This window comes from Micromonas pusilla (assembly GCF_000151265.4).
Source record: "Micromonas pusilla CCMP1545 genomic scaffold MICPUCscaffold_2, whole genome shotgun sequence".
Classification (NCBI taxonomy): domain Eukaryota; kingdom Viridiplantae; phylum Chlorophyta; class Mamiellophyceae; order Mamiellales; family Mamiellaceae; genus Micromonas; species Micromonas pusilla.
In genome coordinates, this window is record NW_003315883.1 from 1,662,079 (window position 1) to 1,688,636 (window position 26,558).

A 26,558-nucleotide genomic window follows, 5' to 3' on the forward strand; every position below is an offset into this window, starting at 1 on the left:
TGCAAATCGTCAACCGAGGTGGTCATGACCAAAAAGTCATACGGAACGACGCGGTACACGACGGCGGGATGTGACGCCGGAAACGACGTGCGCGATGCGCGCGGGTCTTCGACGCGCGTGATGAAGCGATTGCATCGGTAAATGACCGACGTGTCGACGTCCTGCCTCCGCGACCGCTGGTCGCCGTTGCCACGTCCAAGGAGAGGAAAAAACAGTTTTTTTTATCGGGGCGAACAAAAACTTTCAACCCATATGGCGAAGTTTCAGCGCTGACGAGAAGTATATAAACTCTTGCGCGATGGAATCGTTGTAAGCTCAGAGTACTTTCAAAGTAATACTGTAAGTTAGATAGGCTTCAGGACCGCCTGCGACGTAGGATATCTTCAAGAGCGTCTACCTCATCTGCAGACAGACTAGAAAGTGCATCTATGAGAACTTTGTCTCTGGAGTTTCGGCGCTGAGCCAAGTTTACTGATGCTTGCTCAGGCTGCGGCTGCTCTTGATCAGTCATACTTTCAGAATATGTGTCCCCTTTCGCGAAGGGCTCCATCCTCGAGCTCGAATTATCAGCCTGGATGTTTAGGTACCCATCAGGAAACACAGTAACTGTGTCCAAGGACATTCGGGGGACCTCGAACATTGCCTTGAGTTGATCCGGGTATCGTCCTACCGCGCCGCTATCGAGTACATCTTGTTTCATGACCCGTTGCAAAGCATTAAACGTAGAACCACCAGCGATGTTCAGTTTGTTACGCTGTACAAAATTACCAGAAAGCATGCGGTTCTTCAAGCCTGCCGTCTCTTCTTTTTCAAGCGTGATCTTTTCCATCAATACCTCGAGCTGCCTGCGTTCGGCACGCAAGACGCGGCCCGCCTCAGTGAGTTCCTCGACCCGGCCACGGCCCCATTCGCCTGAATCCACTAACCTGACGAAACGTTCGTTGTCCCTACGTAAACGCGCATTTTCTTTTTGAAGTTCCTTGACGTGCTCCATCGTGCACCCAGTGGCTTCCTCAACGCACCATATCCACTGTTTCCATGCCCTGCGCTTAATGCGATTCCCGACGCGTAAACAAATTAGCTCACACTGATTACGTTGCAAGACCCTCGTCTCCACAATGGATGCCCAGCAATTTAACACAGAAAATAAGTTTCGATGTTTCCATCGGCAGAATATGAGTGCAGCTTTGCGCAAGAGCACGATGTTGGACCACCATTTCGCCCATGCCCTAGTAAGAGTTCCCTGCACGAGCTTCATCAACACGCGCTTTTTGGCAAGATACACTGCTCTCCACTTTTCAAACGCACGCGCCATTTTCGACTTTCGCATGTGAATAATGATGTGTCTGATCTTGGCGCGTCGTTGCTTATTTTCAAAGTTCCAGTGGATCCATTTCTGAAGCGCTCGAGATTCTCTCCCGTGCGTCGCGCGTCGTATCACTTGCCGCATCTTGTTTCTCTTCGCCCGGCGTTTCCCAGAGAACTGGTGTAGCGCACTCCACGCTGAACGAACTCGTTTATGAATGACTTGACGTAAACCGGCTTTAACGAGCAACTCGAAGTACTCTTCCCTCATTCGCTGGCTATGCGCCACCATGCGAAGCCGGCGTCTTCCATCCGCAGCTTCTTCCGCCCACGCGTGAAATGCCCGACGTTTGCGCCCGTTCCGAATCACTGTGCATATTGCACGGTACATGGTGCTTCCACGTTTTGCCTTCTTGGTGATCTCTGACCATTTTGAAAAAGCAGCCCAGAGTTTCCGCCGACGCATTTTGGACAGCGCGCGTTGTAAAATGTTCCTCTTCGCAGATTGACCGGCGTTCACCAATAACCAGCCGCGCCATGCTTTGAAAAGAATCCCACGCTCCATTTTTACCACCTTGCGTTCAAAAACGTTTCGACTGAGGTCTATAGCATCCTGAACTTTATTAGTCATTCCGCTTAGGGAATTCAAGTGTTCAAAGGCCATTCGCACGGGAAGGTCTTCGTTTCTATGAATCTTACCATCCATGCCTCTGTGTGTCTCGCCGTACGCCTGGACTTCATTCACAAGCGACTTATACTCAGACCTACCATCAAATCTCGCAGGTAATCCTTCTTGTTGTCGTTGCTTTTCCAGACCATCAGTGAGGGACTCTTCATCGGACGAACGGTGCATGTTGCGTGTGGGGTATCGATTCTCAGTCCCGATGCGTGTACGAGATTTCCAATTTTGAAATTCGTCGCGATCAAAGCTCTCCGACTCAGATTCTGAGGAAGAGGATTCAAACGGCAGCGTGTCCGAGCCACTGTCTTCCTTTTCAGAAGAGGTCGTTTTTTTCTTTTTCTTACTGGTGAGCTTGAGGTGCGGCACGCTATTGGGACGTTCCGGAGATGCTGTTGGTCGATCTTCAAATCTGTCCGATCCAATTTCCGCCACGACGTCTGCCGCCTCCTCTTCAGCATCGTTTTCTTGCTCGCTGGGATAGGCCGAAGACTCGCCTTCCTGCCCACTTGCCTCTTCGTGGTTCGCTTTCTCGCCTTCGGGCTCCTGTTCAAATGCCTCCTCCTCGTGTTCCATATTAATCCCAGCGAGATCGGGGTCATCGTTCGTGTTATCTTCGAAATTCGACCCCTCTCCGTCCAACATCTCTTCCATTTACTCTGTACACCTCTGCTTTCTCGCAACTTGCCGAATTCGTCGGTGTTCTTTTTCTTGAAGCTATGCCCTGGCTTCCTCACTTGATACTTTCAAAACGTGACTCTCTTTGTAGCTTGTTTCTAATGAGGAAGGAAGTCGGGGGTATGTGAGGTTAGCCGTCGCGTTCGAGTTTGTTGAGAAGCCACAGGAAAAAAACGCGTGTTTCTGCTGTCGATCAAACCTAACGGGCAGATTTGTTTCGCTGCACATAGGTTCGTGCAGCCTCTGTGCCACATTTTATGCATGAATAGGCAGATAGAGGGATTCAACCGAGAGACGCGCGTTGATCGCGGACCTCGAAACGCTCGAAGTGTTGATTTTGCTGTGGTCGCGCTGTTGTATTCGAGTCCGATTTCCGTTTGTTCTCAGAAAACAATTTTCATGAAAAATAATTGATTGATGCGGCTTCTTCGGGCAGCTGCAGGTGATATCCTTTGACTTTTTCAAATAAACTCTTGTTAACCTGACACTGAGACGTGCAAGACTAGACTGCTCTATCAATGACTTTACTCAGCGGCGCGGCGGGCGTATCACGAGCGTGCCACAGATTTCGTTTAACGGCTCCAATAAATATTTACAACGGCTCCAAACACGTACGGAAGTACTTTCGTACGTAAAGTACACGCACATACATCAGTCATACAGTACTACAATGTACTGTACCTTCGTACGAAAGTACATCATTATTTATTTCCGGAAATAAAAGTTGTTATGAATAGAATAAAAGATAATATCATACAGTAGTTGTACACGTACTGTACACGTACTGTACAATAAACAACTTATCTTCGAAGATAGATATTTATTTTCGTACGTATCTATGGAAGTACAAACGTACTTTCGTACTTCCGTACTTCCGTACTGCACTACGTACCCGTAGGGCTACGTGTACAGTACAGCTGTACAGTGTACACGTACAGTATCATATCACCGTTTGCAGAGTCTATTGTAGATTTCGCCAAAAATTGATACGTACTGTACGTGTACAACGTACAGTAATGGAAGTACACGTACTTCCGGAAGTACAATAATAGTACGAAAGTACTTTCGAAAGTACGAAAGTACCTTCGAAGGTACTTTCGTACTTCCGTACAACGCACAACACTGTATGTAGCTATGTACCTTCGAAGGTACAGCTGTACACGATAGTACACGTAGTTTTGAAGAACGGAAATAGATACGGAAGTACGATAGTATCATACTTCCGGAAGTACCTTCGAAGGTATCGATAAACGAGTGTTACGCAAGGATCTATGGAAGTAAACGACGTTCTCGTGTATCGTGTACTGTACCTTCGTATGAAGCTATGAACCATTCGGTTCAGAATTGTCAGATTGCAACGTTGTACTCGTAGTGAGGTTGGGAATTGAAATTTGAAGTGCTACACGTGCACGTGTACAACGACACGTTCTGTCCAGCTTGGGCCTACACGTGCGTGTACACATAAAATGTTTATTTATTTATACGAAGTTCAACTTAGAATAACAATGCAGTTTTTGAAAATAACTGTTCGTGTACGTGGACGTGTACACTATTTTCGAACGTACTTCCGTACTGTACTCTAGCTAGTAAGAAATGGGTTGTCTTGGAAATGTGTTCACCAGGCAATGAACGGACATTCTCTGAATCAGCCTGAGTCGATGCCTCTCGGTGACGCGACATTCATGAAAGGTTGATTCAAATAGGACAGGAGTAGAGAATTCAGGATGCGCGCTGACTTGAACTGAAATATCTCTGATTATTTCGTCGAAGTTTTCAAGTTACTCAGTGACTAAGTCTGATTTGATTGATCAGTGAGCCAAGTATAAAAGTGAATTAAGCTGGAAGTGTAAATCCTTGTTAGTATCGACTGTTTCGGGGAGCACTGATTCTAAATCGCTCGCCGCAAATGTGAAGTAGCGGCAGAATTCTTTTTGGAATGAAAAAGTGCCCAACTCGAATTAAGTTTGGTTGAAATTCAACACTAAGTGCAGTTTTTAGCTTGAGTCCCCGAATCCACTTCTAAGACTTCCATTATGCGGTCTTCCGAGACATTTTACGCAACAAATTGCCCATCTCTTCGCGTTTCTTCTTGCCTCGAATGTGCGTGCCGAGCTGCAAAAAATACGGAGTTTTAGGATAGATAAATAGAATCCTCAAGTAGTTTCCCAGTTCGCAAGGTAAATTGTTTTTTGCTTTCAACGAGAGAAGAGGCGTTATCGAGGAAATACGTGATGCCTGGGCGTATTCTTCAGGCAACCCATACGGTTGATACCATGCGGGAAGCTTTACGAGTAGAATGTTGCCAAGGCTAAAACGACCATAAAAGCGAAACGAAGGATCTAGTGCACGGCGGCGCTTGTCGTGAAACCCTAACGTTAGCGCTTACCTTTCTCTTTGCTAGCTTGAGTGCTCGCTTATCTCTGCCCACCTTCAATAGCTCCATGAGCCGCTTCTCATATGGAGCGTTGCCGACCACATCGCGAACGAGCTCCCGGATCATTTTTACACGCTTTCCAAGCCTCTGTGGAACACACGTAAGATAACAGAACGCGTGTAGAAACCCGAGCAAAATTGGTTGTTGGAAAGCGCACCCCCTTGCGGCGAGCCGGGCGTGCCGCGAGCTCATGCTTGGAAACCACGTGACCTTTCTGGAGGCCAACGGCGATGCCTTTCATATTTTCCGATATTGAGCCTTCCTGTACCCGTGAGTATGGCTTCCAGTCGTTAGAGTGGTGCACCGGTACTTCTTTGAAGCGGAAATAAGCCACTCGCACTCGCGACAGTACGTGTACAGCTGTACACGTGCGTACAGGCTGTACACGTACACTATGAATATGAAGCTATGGTTTCAAAAACGACGTATCGGATATTCTACAGTACACGTAGCCCTGAGTTGTATCGAACATTTATCTATCTTCATACGAAGTAGTTGTACCTTCGGAGGTACGGAAAGTACGAAGTACGAAAGTACTTTCGTACTTTCGTACTTCCGGAAGTATTCTATCGTCGTACTCGTTTTTGCTCGAGAAATAGTCAGAAAATCGCGCTCTTACCATTTCAACTTTTTTTGCTTTCAGCGTTGATCGATGACTTAATCAAACCATAGAATTCATCGCGACTTTTTCAAGGATACTTGACCGAGGTGCAACTTCAAGCGCGTGTAGCTCCATAACACCGACGAAAACGTGCGCGAAATCACGACCGCGATGAGCCCTGATGATGGTGATCACGGCGATGCGCTTCTTTTTTAGGTTTTCCCCGGCGAACAAAACCAAAAAAAAAATGAAAATTGGAAACCTACTGTACTGTATGATAAGGCAAGGCTATGATATGTCGTACTTATTGTACAGATAAAAAATATTAATGTTTGAAATCAAAAATCAATGTCTCGCGCTGTAATCTCGGATTCGTAGCTTTTATGTACAAAATCTCGTGTATGCAAATCAGTCTCACTCAAAAAAAATATGTACACGGTTCATCGGCTTGAACCCGAGCTTGACCGTTTAGTCTAAGTCTAAAACAACTTATTATGTACGGAAGTACAACTACGGAAGTACTTTCGTACTTTCGTACGAAAGTACTTCCGTACATGCACTATCGAAAGTACGAAAGTAGTTGTACTTCCATAATAGTACGGAAGTATGTAGATAACATTTTTATGTTATACAGACAACGATAGTACTTTCGTACCTTCGTACGAAAGTACCGGTTGTACAACTGTTTTACGTGTACAGCTGTACACCACCTGTACACGTGTACAGCTGTACATCACCTGTACAACAACGTTGTACTGTACACGTACAACGTTAAAAATTAGTTTCCGTTGACTTCGAACAAAATGAGCGCGAAACACTTCCGTTCGCACCTTGGTTCAAGATGGCCGACACACTTACAGACGAGCAAATTGCAGAGTTCAAAGAAGCTTTTGCCCTCTTCGACAAAGATGGCGACGGCACTATCACAACCAAAGAGCTTGGAACCGTGATGCGTTCCCTCGGGCAGAACCCTACAGAAGCCGAGCTTCAAGACATGATCAATGAGGTCGACGCCGACGGGAACGGCACGATCGACTTTCCTGAGTTCCTAAACCTCATGGCTCGTAAGATGAAAGATACCGACTCCGAAGAAGAGCTCAAGGAGGCATTCAAAGTGTTCGACAAGGACGGCAACGGCTTCATCTCCGCTGCGGAACTTCGTCACGTCATGACTAACCTTGGGGAAAAACTCACTGATGAGGAGGTGGACGAGATGATCCGCGAAGCTGACGTTGATGGCGACGGCCAAGTTAACTACGATGAATTCGTGAAGATGATGATGGCGAAGTAGGCTGCGTCGTTTCCTTGTGAAGGGTTCACTGTGCAGCTTTCGCGTTTTTTACTGTTCCCGGCAAACGGGTCAACTTCGCGTCGAAAGTTAATTGCTCAGCCCGGTCCTTCCGAGCATGAAGTTCTTTTCGTGAAGTGTAGATTTTGCAAGCCGGACGAATCGTGTTTACATGTTAGTTTATCCTTTCTTACAGGTCGGTGCGAGTCGTGAGGATAAGTCATCGCGAGGCTTTTGTCGGTTTTTCACACTCGAGTCGGCGGCAACAATTCGAACTTTACAATACGTTAGGTAGTCCTCTACGTAATTCGAAAAAAGCCACGTAAAAAACGTACTCGTGACTAAAAACATGTACAAAAATGTACGCGCGAACACCCGCGCGCGAAACCCTACTCCTCTGCCAAAACTCCTGAATACGAGTACATTAGTACTTTCGTACGAAAGTACTTTAAAGTACGAAAGTACAAGTACTTTCGTATCATACGAAAATAGAATATCTATTTCCGTATTATTAAGTCTTCCGTACATGTACTGTACTGTACACGTACACGTACCTCCGCTTTTTTTGTGTAAAATTAGGTGAAATAGTGTGATACTATTAAGCTTGACCGACTGCGTCGGTCAAGGTTCGTTTCACTCACCCTTAATAATATACAATTTGAACCTAATTTTACACAAAAAAAGCGGAGGTACGACGATGACCGCTGCGCGGTCATCGCTAAATTAAAATCTCAGGAGAAGGTGAGAAGGTCTCGTCAGGCGGGTTTCTCAAAGGTCTCATGTTCCCGTCGCGCAAAAGCCTTTAGGGTTTTTGGGGCGCGAAAAGTTTAGGGTTGGCGCGCACGGCCATTGTCGGTCTGTGTGCGAAGTTTCATGGAAATCAGTTAAGATTATCATGCGTTTCAAGGGGTTCGAAGGATGTCTCGGGAGATCGCATTTATTTTTTGTGTGCAGAGAGCTTCCGGAGAAATGTCCCGACGACTGGTACCGACCGACCGCTGGTTATTTAAAGCACAACGTGATAACTACAGGTAGTTTTTGGTCTCATTTTGGTCTAAATGACTAAATGTATTATCGCGTGTTGTCTAAAAGGCCCATAACTTTACGCAAGTCTCCAAAATGAGGCTTTGTTTAAGAAGCCTGTTTGAGACCTTTTTGAAGACCCCTCGCGGCCGCAACCTTCATGGACTTCTATAGAACCCTGTGAGATTTAGCCTACGGCAGACCTTCACAAAACCATATAGAAACCTCACGCAAGTTTCTGGGAACTTCTGTGAGATTTTGACGGGTGTTTGAGACCTTTGTAAATATCGCTTGAACTGGCTGTTCCCATTTCGCGAAAGTTCCGTGATTTAGATATAGCTCCTACGACCTCCACGACTTTTTATAACGCCCGTGGAATAAAAGTTCCGTCATTTAGACATAGCTCCTACGACTTCCACGACTTCCACGACTTTTTTTGACTTATTACACTCTCCCCCCCTCCCCCCCTATGCCCTCCCTCTCCTTGAAAATATTAACTTAAAAAAAAGTCGTAAAAGTCGTGGAAGTCGTAGGAGCCTTACGAAAATGAGACAGCACGACTTTTGGGGTCGCTTGACGAAAGTCGTGGAAGTCGTAGGAGCTATGTCTAATTTAGACCAATTTGGGGTTCGCTATAAAAATAAACCCCTATCTCCACAGACCCTCCACCGAACCTGTTTGAAAAGAACTGACTGAAGCTGTTTTCAAACACACTATCAAAATTGGTCTGTAGACACTAAGAAAAAGTATACCTTCAAACTACCACTGTTGATTTTTGGCGCCAAAATCTTTTTGACGATCCAACCGAAGCTTAGTGGCCTGCGCAAGGTTGACCTGCGTGTTTGACCTTTCAACAAATGGCCCAAAACCAGCAGTCTACCCGTCAAGGGTGCCACTCAATCTTCTCGAGCGAGTCAAATGCACAGCAAACACGTTTGGCATTCGGAAACCTCCACGGTGGACCTCGTGAGGGATCTCAAAGCGACCTTAGTTCTACTGACGATAGCAGTGATACTTATCTCTGCCGCGAGCTTGTCGGACGTGATTCTGACGCAACGTGCATTCAAGCGTACCCGAACCCGCGCAGTGTAGAGGACGAGCTATCACTAGAAGTCGTCCGAGAAACATGCCGCGAGATCAACGGTCTAAGGAGAGGAATATCCCGACCAGGCAGGTTCGACCCAACGCACGAAAAGCGAAAGAGAACCGTCACGTTTGAAACGTATGAAACGTGTCCTTGCAGTATATGCGGTATTGTAGACGCAGGCGAAGGCCTGGTTTGTGAAGTCTGCGATAAGCTTGTTCATCTGTCGTGCATGAAACCACCGTTTAGTTGTGTTCCTGACGATGACTGGCACTGCCTTCAGTGTCGAGAACAGTTTGACTTTACAAATTTTGGGGTGCAGGCACCGTGCATGCTTTGTGGTGTAGCTGACGACAGAGACGGCCTGGTGTGTGATAGGTGTGATACCGTGTATCATCACGAATGTCTCGGTGACACTGTCGCCGCACGCGCTTCGGAAAAGTGGTTCTGCAGCTCTTGTCATGACGAAGCTTATCGTGATAAGAAGATATCTTCTTTCACGAGTCGCCTATGGGAGGGTCTTGATGGCCAGACTGGGCCTGCGTCACCATGCATGAAGGAATTATTATCCGCGAAAGAAGGCCCGTCTATCGTTTCTTGGCTCAAAGATGGAGAATTCCAATTGCGCTATGCATTATACCTTCCTGTCGTTAATTCGGACCAGGTTTTTGAAGTTGTGCACGCTGCTTCAACGCCTCTGTTCCAGCGATCCTTAGCATGTATTAAAAAGAACGTTTTCCTGCTAACAGGCAGTCAAATGGACATACCTCCGCGATATTTGTGCTCAATCGATACCCCCCCGATGGCCACCCATGTTGGATACAACCGGGACTGGGAATTGCCTAAAGGTTGCGCTGCAATAGTTCCCATGGCCATTGACGTGGAATCCATGTCTCTCATCGATCTGCCCAAGAACATCCTTGATGTGATCTCACCGGACAATTGCTCACAGCATCACCCCTTGGCCGACAGCTCGGGCCTAAATGTATGCGAACTTTACAGTGGCATTGGTTGTTGGCTCGATGGTGCGCGTCGCAGTGGAAAACTGAAGTTTGGCATGGCAGTCGAAAGTGATAGCGAAGTTGCGCAAGTGTCCAAGGACTATTTACAAGGTTGTGCAGAGATAATCAATGAAAAGGTGGAAGTTTTGGTTGGTGCAGAGGGACACTTCTGTCGAAAGGGAAGTTCAGCTGAGCATGCACTGGAGTTTATATCAAAATGCAAGCTCGATTGCATCGCCGGTTCTCCCCTTTGTGAGGGATTCTCGAACATGAACAGACATCACCACAGTCTCCGATCAAAGGAAAAGCGCTGGCATTTGAGACATTGGGGACAGGCGGTGCTGAAATTTACGCCAGCATATGCCCTAATGGAAAATGTACCCGAAGTTACATCCGGCCGGAATGAAGAACACCTTTGTACGCTGCTAGCCCTTCTGGCCATGACAGGATATCAGTTGCAGACGTACTTGCTGTCGTGCAGTGCCTTTGGGGCAGCCAGCACCAGAACTCGTTTTGTGCTGGTAGCAACACGAAGAGGTATTCCTGTTCCTCCACCGCCGAGACCAACGCATCGGTGTTTTTCAGTAGGTCGGCCAGAATGCAGTGGTGTGCGTTGGGCTCTTGCGAAAGGTAAACCGAGCGCATATGACGAGCATGACGATGAATTACTTCCACCGGTCACGTTACGAAGGGTGCTGTGTGATTTAGGGTCTCCAACAGCACCACCACGAGATGCGTCATTACCTGGTGATCTTCACGCTGAGCGGAAAGAACATGAAAATGTCAGAGCTCTACTCGATGCGCTTCCAATTGATGAAAATGCATGCTACGCAAATATCAGAGCGAAGATCAGAAAAAAACATCCCATCAGCCGTGCAGAGACTGATATGAATTCGGGCGCAGAAAAGTTTGCTCAGCTCATCTTCAGGCGTCTAAACCCAGACAGGCCAGCCTGTTCTTTTACGACGCAGTTCAGACCTGATGGTTTCCAAGGACGCGTTGTCCATCCCAAGGAAGCCAGGGTTTGTACTCCCGCCGAGGCACTCTCTTGTCTTGGGTTCAAGGTTTCCAGCCTTCCGCATGCCAAGTTGAGCATCGGCCACAGGTTGGCAGGTAACGCGTTTTCACCCCTTGTGACAAAGGCTATTTTTGACGCAATCTGTACCCCTTTGGAAGATCGCAGTCTAGCTACGGAAAATACGAACTCACGTGCCTTGTAGCTTGAATTCCTCACAACTGTCCTTCTGGACCTTAGCCTGAGCTGTCCTTCCGAGCACGAATTCTGGCATGTGTATCGAAAAATCGCATACCCAACTGCCACGACAGAGACAACGGTTGTTGGAGTCAGTCATGTTGGATTTGTTTGCGAGCAAGTCACCTGGATCCAAAGGGACATAACCGTTTCACCCCTGTCGCGCGCTTACATTCTCGAGGATTTTCTGTGGTGATATTCCGCAACGCACTGCCTTGAAGTGCCTCTTTGCCTTCGTCTTGCACCTGAACATACCAAGTGGCTCACGTCAGAGAAGAGTCAGCGAAAATTCTATGAAGCAGGTACACTCACCAAAAGTTTAACGCGTAGTTCCCAAAGCTTTGCTGCGGTTTCTATATCACCGTCGTCGTGTTCAATTCGATGTAAGTAGTTCTGGTTGTCGAAAGCAGTGATAGTCGCGGGATAAAACTTCCTATCAACGTGCCAATATATTTCTATACGCCGGCCCACTGCTTTCTCTCGCAGCAAGGCAAGTTGGGCGCCGATTGAACCTTTCTTTGCCGCTGAGAGTACCTGCAAGCAGTGCGCAATAAGTAAACGCACGAGTGATGAAGTAACCGGCAAATACCCACCCTTAGTTGAGGACAGCCATGGCCTGATCGCACTCCTTTCAGAGGCGAACGGTTCTTTTGTCGAGTGCTTGCTCGTGGGATGTGTCGCTCACTGAATGAACTGTTTTGCGACTCGTGCTTTTTCGACTGGCAAAAGATGCACACACCGCAAGTCGCTTGCGGTATCTCGCTCAAGTTTCCGATTTTCCGGCGAAGTTTTTCTGCCTCCTGAGCGTGCAACTGACGTAAACGCATATCATACACGTTTTCAAGAGCCCTGTCTTGATTGACCTGCCACTCCAAAGCCATCTCTACTGCCTTTCTATACTTCGCTCTTGATGCAAGCAATGGCTGCATTTCAAGCTCATCAAAATACTCACAGAAGGGGAGTATTCCATCCTTATTCATCCACTCATAAGACTCCTCTGCGAAATATACAACCATTCTATGTGAATCAGACGTCTGACCGGGCTTTATCTTTTCTATCGCGTAGCTTGGAATAACGTCTCGATCCTCGTCCAGATGCAGAGCGATTCCAGGCCAAAAACACGCCGTCTTGCTAATTTTTGTGGGGATCCAAACAACCTTCCCGGCATGCTCACCCTCAGTTTGCTCTGCAGAAACCTTGGGTTTCGGTGACTTTCTTTGTTTGGCGTGTGGCGTGGCGGGAACACGTATCCCAAAGGCGTGGGAGACAAACGGATCCAAGTTTATGCCGTGTTCCACAGCACGCGATACGAACCCTGAAAGTGCATCGGGATCGACTTCTTGACGTGGTGCTGAAGACAGAAATTCGCCCAATGGGGTAAATGAACAAATCTCTGGTGTCTCTGCCACGCGAGGCAGGCCTCGTCTGCCACGCCATAATAAACCACTTGGGTCATGGGTAGTGGACAATTCGATATTTTCGGGGCAAGAAATGATATTCCATGCTGCTGAAGGCCAGGCGTGAAGTTGAGTGTCGTTCTCGTGACTTTCTGTCGCAACACTCGAAAGCCTGGGAACTGGCTCAGAAAACTTCACCCCTTCACATTCTCGGGAAAACTTAATCTCATAAGGGCTCATGAGTCGTTGCCCTATCCAGTAAGCCTGCGGTACTGAGACCGCGCGGCCAAGCAATTCCATTCGTTTGATATAGCTCGATTGAGTATTGGCCGCTCTCATCCACGGACGGCCAGGTATCTTGAGAGGGAAACAAGGCTCTGTCCAACCAACTGGGAAGCCACTTAACCGCTCGGCATCTTCGACCTCAAACCTGAAAGCACGACCTTTACCTTCACCTAGATCTTCCACCATGCACAGACGTCTCCCATTTGACGCAGTCAACGTGCATATTTCATGCGCTAGCGGACAAAATCGCTTCTCGGCAAGGTCAACACAGGTGACGGATATCTTTGGTGTGACATGCGGAGGTGTCATGAAGCAGTCATAACACTCAGCAGCAGATCTTTTGTCACCGTCTGTTTTGCTCACATCGATGCACTGTCCCTTACATATGCTCTCTGTCGAAAGAATTACGTCTCGAGGATCGCCATGGAGAGAAGCGACGATGAATACGCGACGGCGTCGCTGCGGTAAACCAAACGCAGATAAGCTGACAACGCGGTGGGCCCAGCTGTAACCCAAACTTTCTAGTTCTTGCACGATGTATGCTATCGCAGGTTCTTGAGGTGGATCACTGGCAAGATGCCACGTCAGCAAGCCCGGAACATTTTCCAAGAGAACCCAAGGCACGCGAGTTCTGCGAAGCAGGCGAAAAATATGAGAACACAGTGCGGTGCGCATACCATCTCGGAGACCTGGCCGACTTGGGTTCATCGTGCTGACGTCCTGTGAAGGCAACAGATAACGTGGTAATCGGGGAAAAGGAAAGAAGTGTGCCGGACCTCGCACGGGAATCCTGCAGCGAGCAATTGCGCTCCTGCAGGAAGGTCTGAAAGCTCAGCTACGTCGCGACGAAGTTCTCTTCCAGGAAAGTGCCGCTGTAACACCTGCAAGCAGTGAGGATCGTTCTCTACTTGCATGATGACCTCGTGCCCGGCTTCTTCTAGACCTAGGTCGAGACCACCTATGCCGGAAAACAAGCTGACGACCTTCATACCCGCGTTGAATAGCGAGTCCGTGCTCTATTTATGGAAAGAAGGACAAGGTTTGCTTGAAGTCGTGCCTCTGTGGCAGCCCTGAAAGTACTTTCGTACGAAAGTACGAAAGTACTTTCGTACGAAAGTACGAAAGTACGAAAGTACTAAAGTACCTTCGTACGTTTTACTGTATGTGTACGTGTACTACATTCGTACGAAGGTACGAAAGTACTTTCGTACAAGTTACTGTACACGCACGTAGGTGTACTCGTAGTCTAGACATGAATGCAATTTATCGATTCGTCTGATATTTGAACACAGAGCAACACGCCCTGTCGGGACCAACGTCCCGCTGCGATCGCGCACACGTGGCGACGACTTGTATTTCGCGCATTTTTTTATAGGATGGCATCGCATGCGAACACCCCGCAAGTCTCTTTCACAACTTTCGCATTCGCACGCGGAAAATCTAGCGCGAAACAAACCACGATTGCGAAGCAACGCTCCGTAGCCGACGCACGTCTTGTCTTCAACGTGGCTTCCCACCGCGGGCGTGCTCTGGCCTCGTCTATTACTTCGGGGATTCCCGGAGAGACCGCTTCGGATTCATACCGCGTCGTCAAGCTCACGTTTCCCATGCCGCGAGGAGAGTGGGACGGGATCGAAGGCGTCGCTGTGGTCGTCGGTGCCGGGGACCTCCTCGGTGACTGGGACCCTCTGCTCGGGGCAGAGCTGCACAAGGTCATTCGATCAGATGACAGACCTGATGGTGACGAGAGTTGGAGCGGACTTGTCGCCCTTCCTGAGGCTGCAGTCGGGGATTTCAAAGTCGTCGTGCGACGCGCCGACCGCGTCGACCTGTGGTCCCCAGGTCCAGATCTTGTTCTCCCACCACTTGATAGTCTCTACTTTCCAGACGGGGCCGAAGACTGTAATGACACTACGTCTTCCGCATCAATATCGACCCTGGCAAACTCTGGTACTTTTCACTCCAACGCTGTCTCCGCGCCAGCTCTGAAGAGCAAGATGATCTCGGTCGATCACGTCTTAAGAGGTGAAGAAGTTCTTGCAACTGTCGTGTTTCGCGCGACCTCAAAGCTTGAAGTTGGGGAATCACTCGCCCTTGTCGGTTCATTGCCTGAGCTTGGGGGATGGAACACCGAACGCATCGTCCCAATGACATGGACTGACGGGGACGTATGGAGCGCAGCTGCACTATTTGACGCGTTTTCGGTTTTCGGTGCACTAGATGAAAACTCTGCTGCTGCTTGGGTTGACTTCAAACTAGTGAAAGTTGACCATCGAAATGGAACATCGAGTATCATATGTGAGAGCGAAAAACTACGCGTGAAAAGACTGACAGACGCGCGAGCACCTCTTCACGCCTGGCTTTCGAATGAAAACTTCGCTGCAGACGTTGGTTTGGCATGCGGTGACCCGAACGGAGTCGTCCCGACAGAGGAAGACTCAAGCTGGATCGGAACCGTGTCAGTGGAAATTTTAGGCGCCGGTTGCAGTCCCGTGAACTCGGGAGTTATTCTGCCCATGTCCGAAGTTTCTATGGTGCCTAGCCCTGCCAGATCTCAGGCAGCGGTGCATCGATATGATACAGACGCAACACAGAAGACTGGTGCGATTTCTTCAAAGGACACTGCGCCAATTATCTTTTCTCTCGACGAAAATGGGAACCTTATGCCAAGGGTGGACCATCAACCCCCCACGGTTGCCACCGCATCAGAGACCGTCGACGCGCCAGAGGAAAGGTCTGATCCTGAACGGCCACCCACTTCACCACCTACACCCAAAAATGAGCTGGCAGCAGCGGTTGCCGATGACCGGTTTGTGAACGCGAATCCAACACTCATTTCGTTCGCTGTGAACAAACATCTGAACGACGGCGAGAAACTCATAGTCGTCGGGAACATCATCGAGCTTGGTGGATGGAACGCAGAGTCTGGATTAGAAATGACGTGGAGTCCCGGAGATAACTGGACTGCGTTCGTCGAAGTTGCTCCCGACCAGGCTATATTCACTGGCGAACGCGACACAAACTCAATCGAGTTTAAGCTCGTGACAGTAGATGAATCCAGCGGTTGGCTCGCATGGCCTGACGGTAGTAACTACGTGTGCACTTTAAACGCTCCAGGTTGCTGCTATGACGTCGGTGTCGGCGTGAGAGTTACGATGACAGAGGCTGTCCCAAGCAAAATCGTTGAGTTGCACGCGTCAAGACAAGAATTCCATGGTGAGATATCAAGCGGAATGATCGAAGCGGACCTCATTGCGGCGGAGGTCGAATCACTCGTAGATAACATGCAATCACATGATGCGTCCGAGTTCACTGTTTACGACATTGATTTGTCCGAGGAGGTCATGCTGATGCGTGCTGCACAGGCGAGGTTTGATGATGCCACCGCGACAGCGGCAGATGCAGTGATGGCTGCTGACGCCGCAGTCGAGAAGCTCAAAGCGACAGATAAGGATGATGTAGTGGCGTATGCTCAGGCACAGGAGCACGTAAAAAACTCGTCAGTGACTGCCTTCAAATCGGTTGAACGTGCGAAGGAAGTGAAGAACGAAGTAGTTACCGCCACAGAGGCAGTCGCGATGCTCGCTAAACGCGAGGCAGAGGCAGCATTCCTGGCATTCAAGAACGCAGAAATAGAGGGTGTGGATGGTACGATAATAAAGAAAAAGAAGGCAGACGCCGATGCCGCTTCCTTGACAGCGGTCACGACCGCAGAGCACAACGCCGTGATGCGTAAGTATGAATTCCCCGAGTTTGATGTCCCACAACTCCCTGAGCTCACCGACTCGGAGAAACGAGCTGCAACAGGGGCCATTATCGGCTCATTGGGGGTAGCTGGACTCGTTGCAGATGCGGATCTCGCGAACGCACTCGTGAACATAGGGGGCGAGGCAGCGATGACTTCGGCGATGATGTTCTTGATTGCGAATAACCTCGTTTTCAAGAAGGATCGGGATCGTTTCGCGAAGTCGTTCGACTCACGCGCGGACTTCGAACAGTTTTGGCTCTCTGGCAGAGGCTTCGGCAAAGATTCGTTCGCTTCAGAAGTCTTTGACGATACGTTCCGGGGATCCTTCGATCCCCTCGGTCTTGAAGCGGTCGAGACAGGCACACTGTTTCGCGCTCTGAAAAAACAGGAGAGAGGAATCACTAAACAAAAATGCGAGGATCAGGCCGATGCTGCAGTGGCAGATAAGTCTGCCGTGGAAGAATTTGGAGAAGATGAGGCGGATGCAAGGGCGCCCAAATCTTCTACCGTGTCTATTCTTGGAAAGGCGTTCAACTCTCTTGGCTCGTCGGTCGTCTCTGAAGAGACTGACCTCGTGACGATCGAGGGTGCATTTGACTTTGGAGATAAGAAAGTACAGGAGGTTAATACTAAGTCAGGTGTTTCCGGAAAACTTGAAGAGGGCCTTGAGCCTCCTGAAGCCACCACGCCATTTACAAAGGAGTTGTTACCACTGACGGCCATAGACGATCCTGGCTCAACCGTGACTTTTAATTTCGAGACAAACGCGCCTTCGGCAAAGCTTACATCGGAGGAAAACGAAATAGATTACACTCCCGAGTTTGTGCGTGAGATATCTGCCGGTTCAGGCGCAGACGACGAGGTTTTTGACGAGCAGTGGCTTCGGGCACATGAGGAAAACAAGGCAAGCTCGGTGTTGAAGCGTTACATGTCCCCGGGCGGGAGTGACACGGTGGCATACACAAGCTGGATGCAAAAGAATAAAGATAACTTGTCGACTCTGTCGTGGAAGGAGCTTGCTGAGCGGATGAAGGAAGGCGAAAGTGGAGATTCGTCTAAGTTGACACGGTAATGAGATCATGTTTGAAATTGAAACAGACATTCGATCGCCACGCAGAAACCCTTATCTCGAATGAACTGGCACTGCAAACAGGAAAAGACTGTTTCCTGGTTCTTGACTACATTTCGTTCTGAACCACTGCCTCCGATTAGTTCCAGAGTTGTCTCCCCTTTCTGACCCTAAACCCACTGCTGACATTTACCTCCCCCAATTCTGAAACGAAGTCCTCAAACTTCCGTAAGTGTACACTTACACGTGTACCTTCGAAGATACACTGTACACGTAGGCCAACAACCGTTACGGAAGTAGGGCCTACGTGTACGTGTACGTGTACAGCTGTATATTATATTATATACGTACTTCCGGAACGTCGATAGATAGATACCTTTCGAAGGTACGTGTAGTCTTATTAGCTACCAAGGTAGATATTACTTCCGGAAGTACCTTCGAAGGTACGGAAGTATACCTTCGAAGGTAGGTAGCTAGCTAGCTGGTCTATGTAGGGCTATTTCTATCTTCGAAGGTACTTTAAGTTGGAAGAACTCATTTTTTCGTGTACTGAACCCTAAACCCTGCGAAACGGAAGTAGTACGAAGGAAGTACTTCTGGAAGCACTTCCGGAAGTGTAAATGGAGATACTGTAGCTCTATCGCGTGCTTGAGAACTACTTCCGTACCTTCGTACGAAGGTAGCTAGCTAGCTGCCGAACGAACGAAGGTACGGAAGTACACGTACCAGCAGTTACTAAAGTACGCCGTTTAGCGTGGTTTACAAGTATATATGAAGTGATGTCTTCGAAGGTACGAAAGTACCTAATAAGGTACAGTACCTAGCTAGACCCCAGAGTTTATCTACATATCTATACCTTCGAAGGTATCTCGGAGTTACGTGTACTACTATTTGGGGGGAAGTGCGAAGCGCTTTCTCCCATCTGGGCTCGCTTCAAGCCTCCGGGAGTGAAATTTCGACCAATCACGTGCGTTTTTGGGCACTGCGTCCTCAGTCGTAACCCTAACTTTGATCGAGCACGCGCTTTCAGATCTCGCGTGTTTCATCGGAGTCGTAGTTTCGAGGGAGGGTTCGTAACTCAACGCATCGTGGCTCTTCCCGCTCGGGCGACGCGCCACTTGCGCACGCGGGCGCGCGCGGGGAGGCGTGGGATGACTCTATCCGACGGCACGCCGGGTAACGGCGCGGAGGCAACGTTCGTGACTTGGAGTATGAGTTTCAAACCACTCTTCCGATCCAGACCGCCGAACAACGACCCGCACTTCCCCCAACTGACTGACGGCCGAAGCGCCGTACGTGTATGTACGTGTACGGAAGTACTTTCGTACTTTCGTACGAAGGATACGAAATTATGAAGATAAACGTGCGTGCTGAAAGTACACGACTATTTTACTTATTATTTACACGTACGTGTACGTGTACACGCAAGTTGTACAGCTAGCTGTACATAATATGTACAGGTACTTCCGGAAGTACTTTCGTACGAGTACAACCTAGTACCTTCGTACAACTACAGTACATAAAAAAGATAAACTGAAAAAGCATAGAGCCTATCCCGCAGAGAAAAAGTGCTGTTTCCCTCGCGTGCCTGACTGTGGTCACGCGGAAATTGCGCATCTACATGGTCCTACCTGAAAACGAAGTAATTCTCGAGGCTTCGTCTCGTTGGGTGTACTGCGAATTTCTGGAAGATGCGGGGTTAGAGCTGAAAATGTGGGCAGATTCTGATGAACCTTTTTAGCTTTTTACCTTACTTGTGCTGACGTGTTGCAGGCCTCAACTCACAATCGCTACCGCTATAGTTTTCTGTCACCGTTTTTACGCATGGCAGCCTCGAAGCAAAACTCGACTTGATATTTTCGTAAGCTTTCTTTTAATTTTAGCGGAGATTTCATAGTTTATTGATTACTTTCGCAGAGTATAGCGACAGCTAGCCTTTTTTTAGCTGGAAAAGTGGAGGAAACTCCTAAGCCTCTCCGGGAGGTTGTGCGCATCTCCTACCTTGTCCAGTTCAAAAACGACCATGAAAGAGCAGCAAAGGAAATCTTCCAAAAGGTGCTTGTGTCCACTTACCATACTTGTTGTGCCTGTTTTGTGCGCATTTTTTCATGTTCTCTGCAGGACTGCTACTTGGAGCGGCAAGATGACATACTAGAAGCCGAAAGAATTATTTTACACACTCTTGGCTTTGAATTTAATGTGGAGCACCCGTATAGACATTTGCTCAATGCAGTGAAGAGAGTGACCAGAGCTCAGACTGTGAATGAAAGCCTTAGCCGCGGTCTTGCGCAAGTTGCGTGGAATTTTGCAAATGACAGGTCGGAGTAGAAAAAGAATCACTGTGAAATCTTATGCTTTATTAATCATTTCCCCAGCCTCACTTCTCCACGAACTTTACAGTCTAAGAACAACTCTAAGCTTGCAGTATACTGCTTATGAAATCGCTGTTTCAGTTCTATATCTTGGCAAGGTTCTTGAAGTTCGTCACAACTTCTGCATTCCCATTTTTTTTCCGACAGTAGTTTTACTTATGCACATGCGATCGATCGGGTTGTTTCTCTATTTTGAGCTTCGAAGCTGATGTCGACTTTAAAATTGTCATCGAATTGGTTGGCTGACTATGAAATAAAACAGGGTGTGTGTGAAAAAATCAGTCATCAAATCATGGACCTTTATGAAGAATACTGATAAAAGAATAGTAGAGCTGAGCCTGGTCACAGATACCTTGGTCATCAGGTACACAAATTCTTGAGGAGAATCCATTTGAGCCATTCTCGTTAATACATTTCCTATGAGTGCTCACTTGATAGCTAAACCCCGAGTAATGATACCTGAACCAAGAAACCCATTCTGCAGCATGAACGTCCTTTAAAGTTAATTAGGCCGAGCCAACTCCCGCTGTCGCAAGCGTCGTCTTAACTCCTGACAAATGATAGCGTTTGAGAAAAAGTATGCAATGACTAAATCAAGCGGGACCTTTTTGCGTTTTACAACTTCCGAGTATAAAATTTCTCTGTACTCCTGGATAGTATACTTTGTATTATCATTGATAGGAATAGATATCACGTGGTTGCATGATGGTTCGTCCGCAGGATTGTGGAACTGCGATAGGTATGGGTGACGCAATGCTGCATCAGCTATTATCCTCTTATCAGGGTTTATGTCCAAGAGCTTGTGCAGCAAATCAAATGCATGCTCGCTTGTGTTCGGAATCAGCTACGGCCAAAAAACATAGGAAGTGTTGAGAAAGAAATTGTAGAGAACTGGAGTAAGTATACGTGTACCTCACGTGTTGTATTTGAACTTGTGCATGGCAATGACTCTAGCATAGATTCAGCGAAGGGAGATTGAATTGCAAGCAAATCCTCCTCCGTTGGCTTTCCGGTTAACTACGTAAAGAAAAGGGAATAAACATCTAAACAAGAGCACAACAAAAAATATCTGTCCCTCACCTGTATAATGCGGTCGAGTTGATTCATGGTTGACGTTCCGGGGAAAACAGGCTGCCTTCACGAGAAATATCAGAAAATTTTATCTCATTCAAATTAATTGCATGGTTTACCCTCGAAAGAGTTCACCCAGAATGCAACCACAGGACCACATATCAACACCAAAAGTATATTTCGTAGAACCAAGGAGAATTTCTGGAGCACGATACCTGACAAGAGCTACAATTATGTCACAAAGTGGAATGATCCCACTGACAATTACCAGCGCGTTGCAACATAATCTGTCAATACTGGCCTGTCAGCTAAATCCTTATTCATGAGAGCCATGGAGCGTGCAAGACCGAAGTCTGCAACCTTGACTTGGCACTCACTGTTAAGCAGAAGGTTGCTGGGCTGTATATTGAGAGTTTTGAATTGACTGATCACTTTCATAATTAACTTGTATGTCGAGTTTGAACAGAGTACCTTGATGTCCCGGTGCAGAAGCTCAGCAGAATGCATGAACTTCAAAGCTTTAAATAACTGATACATGATGTACTGCTTGTGGACGTCCTCAAGGATATTGGCTCTGATGACTGTACACGCCGAATAAAGATTCAATACTTGTATCAAAATGATATGATTTGTGGTTTTACACCTGCGTGCAAATCAGTTTCCATGTATTCAAAAATAAGATATATATCTCTATCATTTTCTGCCTTCAGCACATTCAGTAGCCTACAACGCACAAATTCTTTTTTGTGTGTGTACAAAGAAGTCTGAAAACAAGTACCGTATAATATTATCATGGTTGTTCACCTCTTGCAAAAACATGATCTCTCTAAATGTTCGCTGTAATAAACAAACATGCGAGGTAAGTATGGATGATGTCCATAATATATATATATATATATATATATAATATTAATACCTGTGCATCTGTTGAGTTTTGAAAAGCGTCGAAAATCTTCTTCAATGCAACCGTGTCTCGTGTTTTCTTGTCAACCGTTTTCCACACTATACCATACGCCTGTTATCATAGTAACAGCGTTTTTTCAACCAACGTGATGATCAGAAAGTGCAACCTGCATTCAGCTCACCCCCTTCCCAAGTTTCTGTTGTATTTCGTATTTCCTCAAGACGTGCCTATCAATTTCTTCACCCATGCTAACTTAAAAAGGCAAATCTCGTAAAGCCATGGGGGTGAAGAAAGCTGTAATTTAACGGATGCCTAATTTAGATCGTCTAGCGAACGAAATTTACGACGCAGGAGAACACGTCCGAGAGAGTATCCCAACGTGTGGTCGTGAAGTGCTTTATTGGACGTGCAGGTAGCCCTATAAACGTCGATAGACTAGCTAGCCCATTGTAAGTTTATGATACTTCCGGAAATATCATATTCTTCGGCGGTAAAATGTACTTTCGTACCTGTATCTATGTGTACACGTACTCGTACATGTACACGTACGGAAGTACGAAAGTACTTTCGAAAGTACGAAATAAAGTACTGTAGTTGTACTTTCACAAGAAATAATACGAAGGTAAAATCAGGGTACTAAATCAGCTTTCGTAATACGTAGTACGAAAGTACCTTCGAAGGTACCTCGAAAGTACCTTCGAAGGTAGTACTTTCGTACGAAAGTACTACGAAGGTAGCTACTAGTTAGTGTATCTAAAACTAATAAAATACTTCCGTCCATGCATGCATGCATGCATGCATAGTTGCATACATCGATCCCTCCCACTATAAGATATATAGATAGACTACAAGATAGAATAACTAGCTAGGCGGTAGGGCTACGTGTAGTCAACGCACGATTGTACCTTCGTAGATAGCTAGATATGGAAATAATAGATACTTCCGGAAGTACAGTACTTCATCACGTGCGAAAGAAAAAATATTATTATATGGATAATGAATTAAAACAACTTAGGGCAGTCTTCGGGCTATTACCTTCACGTCACAGCCCTACAGAACTTGTTAATGTATTCAGTCTAAATCGCGAAAACGTACGGAAGTACTTTCGTACCTTGAAGGTACGAAAGTACGAAAGTACTTCCGGAAGTACGTGCGTACACGTCACGTTCGTACGCGCCCACGCGTCTCGTTTTGAAAAGGTTGGCTGAATGGACGAGAGTTGCCCTAAGTCTCGTTCCGAGAAATTGCTCATAAAGTACATAGCTACATACCTTCGTACCTTCGTATTTTACATCCTGAAGTACGCTACGTGTACGTGTACTTTCAAAGTACGAAAGTACTTCGGAAGTACACGTACGAAAGTACGTGAAAACTATGAGCATTTTGTATGAAAGTTCCGCGACCCGAAACCAAATTAATTTGCGTTTTTTTAATTCCCCATTAGTATCGCCCGTCAGACGCGCCCCCTCACGTTCGCTCTTCCCCATGCGTCGCGATTAATTTGGCCGATTACGGGTAGAGTACGCGGCTGACTGAGCGTCATACAATTTTCGACTTAGGGCAACTCGTCTATCGTAGACTTCGAAACACGTCACTTCGAAACGTTTCTCCAACTTGTGTATTTCACTGAGTTGGAAGCTGACGATGATTACCATGCGGTTGTTTGAGGCGTTTATGGCGGGTAGCACTGTTGGGGCTGTGTTGGTGTCGATACTTTATTCGCGTCGTCATCAGGTGCCTTCTCGTGTTTTTACGGGTAAACTCTTTCATACCAGTAGCGCAACAGATGAGATCCTAGCTGAGCATTTCACTCGCAACGTGCAGTTTTTTGGCAGCACGGCACAACAGCGTGTATCAAGCGTGTTCGTCGTTGTCGTCGGATTGGGTGGCGTTGGAAGTCACTGTGCGCATATGCTCCTTCGCTCCGGGGTGTCACGAATGCGTCTTATTGATTTCGATCAAATTTCTCTATCCTCGCTCAACAGACATGCATTGGGCACTCGCCAGGACGTTGGCAGCTACAAGGCAGAGTGTCTCGCGAAGCACTTCAGAAAAATTTTTCCTGAAGCTCAACTCGAAACTAAAGTGGCAATGTTTGAAAAAACAGTTGAAGACGAGTTATTGAAGGGAGAGCCTGATTTCGTGGTTGACTGCATAGACAACGTCGACACTAAGGTTGACTTACTTGCTGCTTGTGTGCGGAAAAATATAAATGTGCTGGCGTCTGGTGGTGCCGGTGCGAAGTGTGATCCTACACGAATAAAGATTGTTGACATACGAGAAAGTGTTGTTGATCCGCTTGCCCGCGCTGTTCGTCATCGACTCAAACAGGTTCATGGTATTGAAAGTGGCATACCTGTCTTATTATCAACAGAGAAACAACGCTGCAAATTGGCAAGTTTTGTCTTATCCTTCATTTCTTACAAACTTTTCTTTGTTCCCAAAAGTATATGTTTTCGGCGTCACGTCACGTTGGCCATCTATTGATGTCCATAATATTTGGTTTCACTTGGGGCAACAGCTGAAACGTGCAGTGCGTCTATTTTGCAAGACTTTCAGGTTTTGCCAAATTTTCGCATAAGGACACTTCCTGTGTTTGGTGCTCTGCCAGCTATATTTGGTTTATCGTGTGCTGCACATGTTATAAGTACTTTAACAGGACAAGTACTTAGTTCTGACCCTATTCTGCATATTCACACGAAGCAGTACAAAACGCAATTTGAAAGGCTACGTGATAGGGAAGCCAGCCGAGGCAGTATGAAGAGCTGGGTAAATGTTGAGCTGCAGGCAAGGGTTTTAACTTTCTTCAATATTTCGTGACGAACTAAACTGTCTATATTCACAGGATGTGATATACCTAATCAAGGATGTTTGGCAAGGTCGCAGTGCTCGAGCTCAAAATCCGTCGATAGGTAAAGGGATGTGGCGAAATACCTCGGATTTATGCTTGACGCGCTGGAATCCGTCTAAGCCAGCAAATCTAGATAACTTGATTTTACTCTCTTCTGAAGAAGCCGACGCACATGACGCAGAAGTTTTTAGAATATTCGAAACCGATAACGACTCCGACCAAATCAAACCGTGTGGTTTTGACTCTTTGGTTGATCGAGAACCTTATTTTGCTTACTTCATTGAGCGCAAACTCCAACGCGTTAGACGCGACTTTGGTTTAGTAAGAGAGTCACCAAATACTTGCTCTGGCCTAAATATACACCTGATGGAACAATAATTTGGTATCAGGATAACCTGCTGAATATGTTCTTTATGCGAAAGCTCACTTTATGAATAATTTAGTGCGTCGTTTGCAGAGGTGCCAAATCATAATTTGCATGTAATGCGCGAGTACACTTCTTGTTATTACGCATATTCGTTTTCTACACTCAGCTCGGAAAGCCAACATGTCTTCCAACGTACCTTCGCGTACTTTCGTACATGCAGTGAGTACGTGAGCAGTACGCATACGTGTAGTACAACTGAGTACGTACTAGTACAACCCAAATCATGAACTGCGCCCAGGCTGCCTCGAAGTGAACGGACGCGAGGTGACAAGGGTCGGGTCAAGTTCAGTGAACTGTAATCGAGAATGTGCAGAAAGGAACGAGTGCCAGGTATTCGGCGAACTGAATCCGAGTGAGAACTCGGGAATGACGGATACCGTAAGTCACAAAACAGGAGCTGAGACAGTGACGAAACTGACAAGACAGCTCAGAACAGTAGTTACATTACTGACAGTGAACCTGTGTCCAATATCAGGAGGATGAACGAATCAACCCTACAACTTATACAGGGCCAAGTTGTGGCGGAGGACGAACGAATCAACCCTACGGAGGTTCAACCCCCGTGCAGTGATAAATCAATATTCATCAAGTGCATATACTAAACTCTCAACAGAAGTCGAGAAAACAAGTCTGGAAAAACGCTTTTAAAAACAGTTACACCTGTACCCGACTGGCCGGGATAGGAATGGCACTGGAATATATCTGTACGTGTACGTGTACAGTACAGTACGTGTACAGTAGGTAGGATTTAGGTGGAATTAATATGAGCAGACCGGTAGTACACAGCTACACACATGCATGATACAAGCAAGATCAAAAAAACATGTAATACGAAGGTTAGAACTTTATTAAACTGTACACGTATGTACTTCCGGAAATACTATTCGAAGGTACACACGCTTGGCCTAAGTTGCGTGTACATCTGTACACGTAGCCCAAAAATTACGCGGATGGGACACGTGCGAAGTAATAAAAGTATTCTATCTCCGAAGATACGCATACTGTACGAAGGTACACGTACGACTACAACGTTTTAGGCTCACGTACGTAGATATCTTCATATAAAAAGTAGATATCAACTTATGTACA

At 46.9% G+C, this 26,558-nt stretch overlaps 10 protein-coding genes across 10 annotated transcripts; 5 read left to right on the forward strand and 5 right to left on the reverse strand.

Annotated features, from left to right (window-relative positions):
- Positions 1-305: 305 nt before the first annotated feature.
- MICPUCDRAFT_55621 (uncharacterized protein) lies at positions 306-3,219 on the reverse strand. Its single transcript, XM_003056470.1, has one exon. The coding sequence runs from the start codon at positions 2,627-2,629 to the stop codon at positions 356-358; it is 2,274 nt and encodes a 757-aa protein (XP_003056516.1). The 5' UTR covers positions 2,630-3,219; the 3' UTR covers positions 306-355.
- A 923-nt stretch (positions 3,220-4,142) lies between these two features.
- RPL36 (60S ribosomal protein L36) lies at positions 4,143-5,358 on the reverse strand. The gene is made up of 3 exons (XM_003056471.1): positions 5,254-5,358; positions 5,049-5,183; positions 4,143-4,774 (listed from the first exon to the last, which is right to left on the reverse strand). Exons 1-3 carry the CDS (start codon positions 5,335-5,337, stop codon positions 4,694-4,696), a joined length of 300 nt encoding a protein of 99 aa, XP_003056517.1. The 5' UTR covers positions 5,338-5,358; the 3' UTR covers positions 4,143-4,693.
- A 1,164-nt stretch (positions 5,359-6,522) lies between these two features.
- CAM (calmodulin) lies at positions 6,523-7,318 on the forward strand. Its single transcript, XM_003056085.1, has one exon. It carries the CDS (start codon positions 6,539-6,541, stop codon positions 6,986-6,988), a length of 450 nt encoding a protein of 149 aa, XP_003056131.1. The 5' UTR covers positions 6,523-6,538; the 3' UTR covers positions 6,989-7,318.
- Positions 7,319-8,865: 1,547 nt separating this feature from the next.
- MICPUCDRAFT_55624 (uncharacterized protein) lies at positions 8,866-11,313 on the forward strand (the record flags this gene model as incomplete). The annotated part of the gene is made up of 1 exon (XM_003056086.1): positions 8,866-11,313. The coding sequence occupies one exon, from the start codon at positions 8,866-8,868 to the stop codon at positions 11,311-11,313; it is 2,448 nt and encodes an 815-aa protein (XP_003056132.1).
- Positions 11,314-12,420: 1,107 nt separating this feature from the next.
- Positions 12,421-14,305, reverse strand: MICPUCDRAFT_64906 (uncharacterized protein; the record flags this gene model as incomplete). Its single annotated transcript, XM_003056472.1, has 1 exon — positions 12,421-14,305. A coding segment is annotated over exon 1 (1,315 nt), but the record flags the coding sequence as incomplete, so codon positions are not given.
- Positions 14,306-14,403: 98 nt separating this feature from the next.
- MICPUCDRAFT_64907 (uncharacterized protein) lies at positions 14,404-17,888 on the forward strand (the record flags this gene model as incomplete). The annotated part of the gene is made up of 1 exon (XM_003056087.1): positions 14,404-17,888. One exon carries the CDS (start codon positions 14,404-14,406, stop codon positions 17,845-17,847), a length of 3,444 nt encoding a protein of 1,147 aa, XP_003056133.1. The 3' UTR covers positions 17,848-17,888.
- A 729-nt stretch (positions 17,889-18,617) lies between these two features.
- On the reverse strand, positions 18,618-19,103 carry MICPUCDRAFT_64908 (uncharacterized protein). The gene has a single exon (XM_003056473.1). It carries the CDS (start codon positions 18,888-18,890, stop codon positions 18,732-18,734), a length of 159 nt encoding a protein of 52 aa, XP_003056519.1. The 5' UTR covers positions 18,891-19,103; the 3' UTR covers positions 18,618-18,731.
- A 299-nt stretch (positions 19,104-19,402) lies between these two features.
- CYCT (uncharacterized protein) lies at positions 19,403-20,532 on the forward strand (the record flags this gene model as incomplete). The annotated part of the gene is made up of 5 exons (XM_003056088.1): positions 19,403-19,557; positions 19,618-19,705; positions 19,762-20,162; positions 20,245-20,309; positions 20,414-20,532. Exons 1-5 carry the CDS (start codon positions 19,466-19,468, stop codon positions 20,530-20,532), a joined length of 765 nt encoding a protein of 254 aa, XP_003056134.1. The 5' UTR covers positions 19,403-19,465.
- A 186-nt stretch (positions 20,533-20,718) lies between these two features.
- Positions 20,719-22,438, reverse strand: MICPUCDRAFT_14294 (uncharacterized protein; the record flags this gene model as incomplete). Its single annotated transcript, XM_003056474.1, has 10 exons — positions 20,719-21,060; positions 21,129-21,233; positions 21,297-21,351; positions 21,407-21,502; positions 21,556-21,686; positions 21,759-21,868; positions 21,931-22,010; positions 22,066-22,124; positions 22,204-22,302; positions 22,373-22,438. The coding sequence occupies 10 exons, from the start codon at positions 22,436-22,438 to the stop codon at positions 20,719-20,721; spliced, it is 1,143 nt and encodes a 380-aa protein (XP_003056520.1).
- Positions 22,439-23,649: 1,211 nt separating this feature from the next.
- MICPUCDRAFT_25166 (uncharacterized protein) lies at positions 23,650-26,319 on the forward strand. The gene is made up of 3 exons (XM_003056089.1): positions 23,650-24,582; positions 24,691-24,978; positions 25,037-26,319. Exons 1-3 carry the CDS (start codon positions 23,836-23,838, stop codon positions 25,418-25,420), a joined length of 1,419 nt encoding a protein of 472 aa, XP_003056135.1. The 5' UTR covers positions 23,650-23,835; the 3' UTR covers positions 25,421-26,319.
- Positions 26,320-26,558: the final 239 nt, after the last annotated feature.